An 8,751-nucleotide genomic window follows, 5' to 3' on the forward strand; every position below is an offset into this window, starting at 1 on the left:
GGCCAAGCCTATTAAAATTTTTTTTTTTTTCTTTTTTTTTCAATAATAATAATAATACTAGTAAAATTGGTGGGTTCCACTTGGGGAGTGAGCCCACCCAACAAATCTCCCCCTCACGACTCAAGTGGGTTTTTTTCTTTTTTTTTTCAATAATAATAATAATACTAGTAAAATTGGTGGGTTCCACTTGGGGAGTGAGCCCACCCAACATCACTTTCAACCAATCATGACATGGTCAAACTTAAGCTTTCCTCATATAAGGGGTGTTTACTTTCCATTATAGGGCATTTGGAGTTAGTTCAGAGTGTTATTTATGGAATGTTAATCTACTCTTTGCAAGTTTACTCTTGGCTTAAGGCTCTTTTGAATACTCTCGATTAGTGGAATAGAAATTTCATATGGTCTAAAACTATCCATACTCATAAACTTTTCATTGTGGTTTTCCACAAAGTCTGTAGCCACGTAGAAGCGGGTGGACTTGGATTGAGGTCTATAAAATCCCTTAATAAAACTTTGATGCTCAAGTTATGTTGGGAGTGTTGAGACAAACTCTCTATTTTAAAGTTTTGATGAAAATAAACAAAGGTTAATTAAGAATGTTAATTATGATTCTAAATGTTATGTTAATTTAACTTGTGTTCTTGAGTGGTTTTAATTAAGAGCAGAATCAAGCAAATACAAGAAAAGACAACAACAAGATCATTCTGCATCATAAACAGAGAATGATCTTCAGCTTCACCGAATTATCTATCACAGCATGTTGTTCAAAGTTTATCTACATCGTTAAACAAAGAATTTGCTCTGGAAATCATTCATATCTAACAAGTACATGGCAAGGAACAAGTACAAATAATCCAGACTCAAAAAGGATATTTGATCGCAAAGATCAAAGAGTTTAAACATGGACAAAAGTCATGACGGCTTAAGAACTCCAAAATTCAAATGTCAAGAAAACTTGATCAAACTGGGTATATGACAAGACAAGAACAAAGGAAATACAGAACATTCAAAACGGGAACTCCAGAATGATTATTGAAGCTCAAGAACGTTCAAACTGATAAAACCAAGAACGTTAATCATTCTCCGTTTTCTGCACATCAACAGCAGCCTTGCATCCTCTCTGTTTCAGTCTGCAATTCGATTCAAATCTTCTCCAACCTCCTCTAGCTTCACTCAAGACTCAAGACAAATAATGTACCATCCAAGATCAGTGAAGAAATGTCAAAGAAAGGACAGAAGTGCTTTCAATGCTAAAACATCAAAAGTCAAAAAGCTGTTTTCAAAGCAACATTATTTTTATTCTAAAAATAATGTTTTGGTCAAAAAAGCATGGCCTCTCCAACAGCTATTTCGTACATCTCCAGCCTATAAATAGAAGGCCATTATCTCAGTTCTCAGTAAGAAATTCAAGTGCCAAGTAATCAACATTATATAATCACACTTAAGCTTGAAATTCTGAAAAAAAACAGAGGCAACATCATTTTCTGCAATTCGCGAAACAGCCACTGCTGCACATTCACATATCAGCTGCGAAATTGTCATTAGATACTCTGTAAAGAATCTATTCTCAAACAAGAGTTGAGCAATATCAGATTCTGTCAAATTCAATCATTTGTAAAAACTCAAACTATAAGAGTTTCTTTATAGTTTGTTTAAGATTGCTTCCTATCAAGGTTAGATAGGTGTTGTGATTGCTTTCTGGGTGGAAAGTAATTAAGAAAGAAATAGATCAAGGTTGATTTATTCTAGGTGTTGTAAGATTAAGAAGGTTCTTCATTTTAAACACTTAGTGGAAAATCTCACAGTGTGAGGACTGGACGTAACCCACGTTGGGTGAACCAGGATAAATCTTTGTGTGGTATTCTCTTTCCTTTCTCCTTCTTTATTATACTGCATTAATCATTTGAGATAAAATATAAACTGATTTTCTGCTAATTAAAGAACGTTCTCTGTTTTATAACATAAACCAAGAACGTTCTCCGTTTTCTGTTTCATAACCAAGATCATTCTTGAGTTATTTTCTTAAGTTTTAAATAGGAATTTTTAAAAGGCATATTTACAATTCAAACCCCCATTTCTTGTAAATCGACATTGTTACTTCAGGGAGATGGTCTCTACTGATAAACATATGTCATATTGCTTAAAGGTCGAATCAAGAGTGCTTTTAAACCTACTTATCATATTTGATCTTCACTTTGATCTGGATTAAGAGAGCATCTACCGTTTGTGATGGATAATGTTTGTTGGAATTTTGGTGATGGTAGCATGATTGTGATGAAAATCTTAGGAAGTGTGGCCATCAAATTGTTTCTATATGCAGTCTTTGTGGCTCTTGCTCTAAAACCACTGTGCATATTTTCTTTGATTGTTTCTTTGCTAAACAAATTTGGTGATGGCTTTGTGTTACCTTGATTTTCATATATATCCATCTTCTATAAGAGAAGTCCTTCTTATATGTAATAAACTGTGGAGTTCTCTTGTTAAAGACATCATTCTATCTGTGGTGGTCCATTCGATTTGCGCAATTTGGTGATGTCACAATAACTCGTGGTTTGCCAACAAGGTTGTCAGGTTGGAGCATGTTATTTCATTAATTTGTGCATGTGTCTCTCTCTTTGGCCAACTTTCTTCGAGGGTCGTGTCATAGATATCCAAGAATTAATTATCATAAAGAAATTCTCTATACATGGTTAATCTGGTTCTATGCATTCCATCAAATTAGTAATTTGGCGGCCTTAGGGCGCTTACTAGATTAAAGTGAATACATATTAGGCGACAAAAGACTCCCCTTGTATTGATGCTTGTGGTGGCATCTTTTGTGACCATAGTATTGCCACTTGGGGTTGCTTTTCTTTTCATATAGGTATGACCAATGTTCTTTATGCATAACTTTTAGGGGGATGTTACAACAATTGAGATTGCATCTAGGAGAGGTTGACAACGACTTTGGCTTGAATGTGACTCACAATTGGTTCTCCTGACTTTCTCTAATGTGAATATTGTTCCTTCGAAACTTCACAATAGATGGCTAAATTGCATCTCCGCCACTCACCATATGTTTTTTCATTGCTCTCATGTATTCCTAGAGGCTAATGCTTGTGCTAATCGTCTTGCTAATTATGGTACTCTACATGTTAGATTTATAAATCTGTCAAATATTACTGTAAGTTTCATATTCTAGACTTTAGGTAGTCATATAGTTGAAGACATCATATAGAAAAGATAAAGTATGCTTGTTGTTGTATGTTATATCAAATATTATAATAAATTTAATGATTTGAACATTATTAGGGGTTTCTAAAACATCTTTACAAAAGGTATTCCATTGAATTATTTTTATTTTCTTAAATTATTATCAATGTCTATCTATAAAGCAAATATATTGACATCAGAGATGATATTGACACGTCGACAGTAAGAGCGAGTTGAAAAAATGAATTAATTGAATGCAATCAATATGCCGTTGCCGTGTCGGTATCAAATACCAACATGTACAGACACTAAGGCGCGTCTTCGGTCAAAAATTTCGTGTTACATACATGTCTACGAGTCAATATCGGTGTAAAAAGTCAAACATTTGTGTTTCATAGCTCAAAGCAACTAAATCATCATTTTTGGAGGTTGTTGCTAGCTTCTATCTCTGAAAGTATTTTGTTTGAAATAGCTAAGGATATGAGTTTCTTGCGCTCTATTGGCTTCTGGGTTTGTTGTGTCGGAGAACACCCTCTTTAGTGCATATGTTGCTTCTAAGTTTGGGAGAATCAAAATCCATTTTAGAGATGAAAATTAATTTAGACGTTATAAGTAGAATTGTGGGGCCGTTTATGTGTTTACCGGGTACAAATCAAATTATAAAATAATCACTTTTAAGTGTTTGTACATGTTTGTTAAAACTTTAAGAAAAAATAAAATTTAAACTACTTCAAATAAAAAATTTATTTTTCTAGCTTCAAAAAAAAATTATAACCAATTTCTTTTTAAAAAAAAATATTTTCATTACAACATACAAATACTTAAATACTAAACAATTTCTCAATTTTAAATTATCTCTAAAAACAACTCATTTGAAAAGGGTTTTAATTTGTTTTTCAGATTTCCATTTTTCAAATAAAAATTAACAGAAACACTATGAAAAATGATTTTTTACAAAATAGGTTGTTACAAATGAGCTATGATATTACCTCCAGAATTGATACTAAAAGCTTTAGTTTGTAACATTTGGGTATAAATATAATTTCAATTAAAATTTATTTTTCAACTCACATTTACATAGATCATTTTACATCTAATACACTTTTAACTAAAATCAATTTTACAGACTTGAATGTAATTATGCTACTAAATTAACGGTCGTTAATAACTCAACAATTCAATAAACTCTGCACTTTGGTATGCAAAAATTGAAATAGTCAAATAGCTCGCCTCAACGTCATTTCGTACTAATTTTAAGAAATAATTGATCAAAATAATTAAGCTAAACCCACACCAAACATCAACCTTAATTGCATACTCAAATTGTCAGTTACATACAATTCCACAGAATTCCTAGTAGAGATTCCACCAATTTTTGATTCTAACTGTCAGGATGCAAGGGGCTAAAAATACCATCTCTCAAATTGTCTTGTATTTCAGATCAAACCATCATTGCTAAAATCAAAACTAATGTATCCAAGTTTTCAACACTTAAAAACGCTAATCTGAAAACATGTTAGAAAACAAACAACCATAATAGAGTCTCGCTACTGGTACAGAATCCAGATAAATATATCAACAGAGAGACAGTAGATATACAGGAGTTATCTATGGTTTGCGAGCTGGGGGTGGTGAACTGCTGCTGCTAGTGTTGCTACTGCCTCTTCCTTTCAAAGGCCTAAATTAGAGAGAAATTTTACATTAGCAAAGGACATTACTGATGTGATAAACATCCTTCATTAAAAATTACAAATGCCAAATCTTTTAACAGTGATATATTTAAATTGGCGGTATATGATAGAATGGAATCTAATGGAATAGAATACAATAACATATATTTTTTGAAATCTAATTAGCTCATTAGATTCTGTTCCGCTTCATTCCACCTTATAACACCAATCCAAATACCCTAAGAGTTTGTCCTCGTCATATATCACAATAAATAATGTAGTACTAGTTTGTATATCCTAATATGAAATAATGTTGTTAAATAGTGACTATAGCAATACCATAGCACTAGAGCATAGCAAGATGAGAACAAACTGCTATTGTTTCCAATCTGTAATATGCCCGTTAGAGTTGTCAAATTGCAGATATGGCGGCGCCATGGTGCTATAGCATAGCTGAATTCGAACAAAAGGCTATTTTCCACAATCCGTAATTTGACAGCACGGACATGAATAGCTCAAAAAAAGGCCATTCGAGGAAGATATTTATATAACAATCTTATTTACACTAAGCATATAAACATCTACTTCCAAGCTTTAAATGATATTGTTAATTCAATTGCATATGGTCTTTACAACTTTCAAGCTTTAGATGTAGAGGCAGTATTACATTTTCATACTACTTTTAAATGCTTTCCTGAAAGGAGAATCACCAGTAGAAAATCTTCAAAATAAAATGAAGCTATCTTAATCTTGTTTAAGGTCGATTGCATTATTAAACGAGTTGAAAAGATGATAAGTGAGTCACAAATGACCAAGAAAAAGGCATCAGAACTTTAAACAGGTTAAAAAAAAACACAGCAGTGAATGCTACCAAACAAACAAAAAAGAGAAGAAAAAAATGTAGACAAGAAAAACATTATATCAAAAACCGAATATATTACCTTCTTGGACTGCGACTCTTTGATCTCCGGGATCCCTGTCAAAGTTATGAAAGACTGAATTATTGACCATGTAAAAAATAATGCTATCTACGCCAAATAAAACAGACACAAACCTTGCGAGGACTTGGTGAATCAGAGTAAGATGATGACCTTCCCCGTCTCACAGGTGGTCGACCTCTGTCAAAGTTCATCAATCAAAACATGAATAGGAGTACAGAGATAACAGTATTAAAACTCCAAATGTATTATCAGATGCATATGCAGCCAAATGTTTGTGTACGCTGGAAATATTGTGTAAAATGAGCATTTCTTCCATTCTTCCTAAGCAACAAGATTGTAATCATGAACTCTTCTGCCATTAATTTATCAAGTAACAAATCCATTTTATAACACATTCCACTTTACATAAGCATAAAGTATAAATCAATGTTTAGGACTACATGTATGATCCCTTCAAAGGAATGCTGAATTTTGGATAACTACAAAACCCATTGGGTCCAAGCATCATATGTTCACGTGCTCAATGACGTCCCATACTTGTTTCGATGCTTCTATCAAAATAATATGTTATGCACAAAGAGCCACTGAATAATTTTAGAGATCTCAGATATAGCATGCAATAAAATTACCTGCGAGGTGAGAATGATCTTGAACGTGAGCGTACCGACCTACGTATTGGAGAGCGACTACGCCTACGACCAACTGGAGATCTTCTCGGAGGACTACGAGCACGTCTAGGAGGTGAACTAGAGGAAAATATTCACTCTTTCAATGGGCAATCAATGGCATGTATGATAAAGTGCACAGATTTAAAAACAATAGCCGACGAAAATAAACACTAAGGTTACCGGCGTCTTGGAGGTGGTGGAGGAGAACGCCTCCGACCCGGGCTTCCACGCATCCTTCGAGGTGAGACCCTACAAAAATGATAATTATCAGTTAAATTGATAATGAAATCGTAATTGAAAAACATGTTTGCAATCACAAGCTAACCTTGCAGGGGACCTAAGACGCCTTGGTGGTGGAGATGGAGAACGACCTCTTCCAGGAGACACAGGTCTCCTCCTAGGAGGTGTGTCTCCAGCTCCGCGACGATAAGGAGAGTCTAATCGACGACGGACAGGAGAGTCTGCACGGCGGCGAGGAGATTCTGGTCGTCTTGGAGATCCAGCTCTTCGAGGCACAGGAGATCTTCTACGTGGTGAAGGAGGAGGTTTTCGCCGAGGAGAAGCTGGTATCATAAATCATTGATTGGTTCAATACAAAAATAAAAACCACAAATATGATAAATACAAAACAGGAATTGTTGCACCAAATATCAAACATATACTTTCTCTTGGACGCTTTGGCCCATCCTTTTCAACATCGGCACCAGCATTATCAGTCCTAGGTGCGTCTCTCTTTGGAGCAACAGCAGAAGCCTTTGGAGGTGGTGAAACTTTCTGTCTAGGAGGTAGCGTAAATCTTGCCTTTATGACATTGCCATCTATTTGGGCCTACATAACAAAAAATAAAAGCATCAATTTCCAAATGCAACGGCCAGCAACCTTGATTGTGGAAATTAATCCTACTCAGTCAACAGCAACCTACACCATCCATGTACAATAATGCCTTTTCAGCTTCCCCTCTTGTCTTGAATTGCACATATCCATATCCTTTTGGAAGATTAACCTGGAAATAATAACAAAAAAAGTTGAAACGACCACATAACACTGAATTCCACTAACACTATCATGCAAAATTAAATGCAAACTTACAGTTCGATCCATCACCAACTCCACACTTACAACCTCACCAAAATTACCTGAAAAGAGGTACAAAAAGATAATGTGAGATACAAAAAAGAGTCACTAAAGCTTTGTTTGAATAAGAAAAGAAAATGAAAAGAAAGAATGTTAAAGGAATGAAATGTGTTGAAAATGAAAGGAAGATGAAATGATTTAGTTGCTTGGTATGAATGGAAGTGAAAAGGGAAAGGAAAGATAGATGTGTATATAGTAAATGACACAAATATCCATATTTATATGTAACAAGTGACAAATATACTAACAAAATAAAATGAAGGTGTACATAAAAATAAAAATGGAACAGGAAAGGCATGTCTTAAAGCCATGAGTGATAAACAAAATAGTTGAATACGTCAAAAAAAGCAGATGAATTTATTTGCATAAAAATACAGCATGTGATGCATCAAAAATAAGGGTCATTATTATCATTTATTGATTTGCATTTCCATTCCCACTTTTTTCCTAATCTGGGAGGAAAGGTTTTTGAACATGGGGCCCACCCAAATTAAACTTTCCTTCCTCTTTGACAAAACAACCAAACAGTGGAACCCCATTTTCCAAAAAAGTTCCTATCCTGTGCTTTACTTCTCCACTTTCATTGGAACCAAACAATGCGTAAAAGTTTTCTTCCAATTACTGATACAAACTCCTAAAGGCCACTAAAAAGTGTCCCAATTATTGATATTTCAAGAATGTGAGTTGCTATGAAGCAAATATCCTCCCAGTTAATAAATAATACTGATATTGAAATATAAATGATGAAAAGTAACAGTTTAATCCCGATGAATCATAAATAAAAGAAGAAACAACAGAATGCGTAAAAGTTTTCTTCCAGTTACTGATTCAAACTCCTAAAGGCCACTAAAAAGTGTCCCAATGATTGATATTTCAAGAATGTGAGTTGATATGAAGCAAATATCCTCCCAGTTAATAAATAATACTGATATTGAAATATAAATGATGAAAAGTAACAGTTTAATGCCGATGAATCATAAATAAAAGAAGAAACAACAGAGAAGTTGTATTGCGCTTAAATTATGGATGCTACCACCATGAGACACTAGTTTGAGATGAAAGAAGTGTCTCTATTCACATTTTAAGAAGAAAGCAGAAGTTGAAAGAGTTTAACATACTGAAAATTTCTTTCAAATGGCCTTCATT

General features: G+C 34.1%; 1 protein-coding gene across 1 annotated transcript in view; it reads right to left on the minus strand.

Moving 5' to 3' along the window:
* Positions 1 to 4,469: 4,469 nt before the first annotated feature.
* LOC101500051 (uncharacterized) overlaps positions 4,470 to 8,751 on the minus strand; it is a 7,153-nt gene continuing 2,871 nt past the window's right edge. Inside the window, 10 exon segments of the mRNA XM_004488774.4 lie at positions 4,470 to 4,870; positions 5,804 to 5,838; positions 5,917 to 5,980; positions 6,433 to 6,549; positions 6,652 to 6,720; positions 6,797 to 7,034; positions 7,134 to 7,299; positions 7,394 to 7,474; positions 7,561 to 7,607; positions 8,724 to 8,751. The exon segment at positions 8,724 to 8,751 is cut by the window's right edge and continues 17 nt beyond it. Of these exon segments, the coding sequence (XP_004488831.1) occupies positions 4,801 to 4,870; positions 5,804 to 5,838; positions 5,917 to 5,980; positions 6,433 to 6,549; positions 6,652 to 6,720; positions 6,797 to 7,034; positions 7,134 to 7,299; positions 7,394 to 7,474; positions 7,561 to 7,607; positions 8,724 to 8,751 (915 nt within the window). The 3' untranslated portion in view covers positions 4,470 to 4,800.

Source organism: Cicer arietinum, chromosome 1 (assembly GCF_000331145.2).
Source record: "Cicer arietinum cultivar CDC Frontier isolate Library 1 chromosome 1, Cicar.CDCFrontier_v2.0, whole genome shotgun sequence".
Taxonomy (NCBI): Eukaryota; Viridiplantae; Streptophyta; class Magnoliopsida; order Fabales; family Fabaceae; genus Cicer; species Cicer arietinum.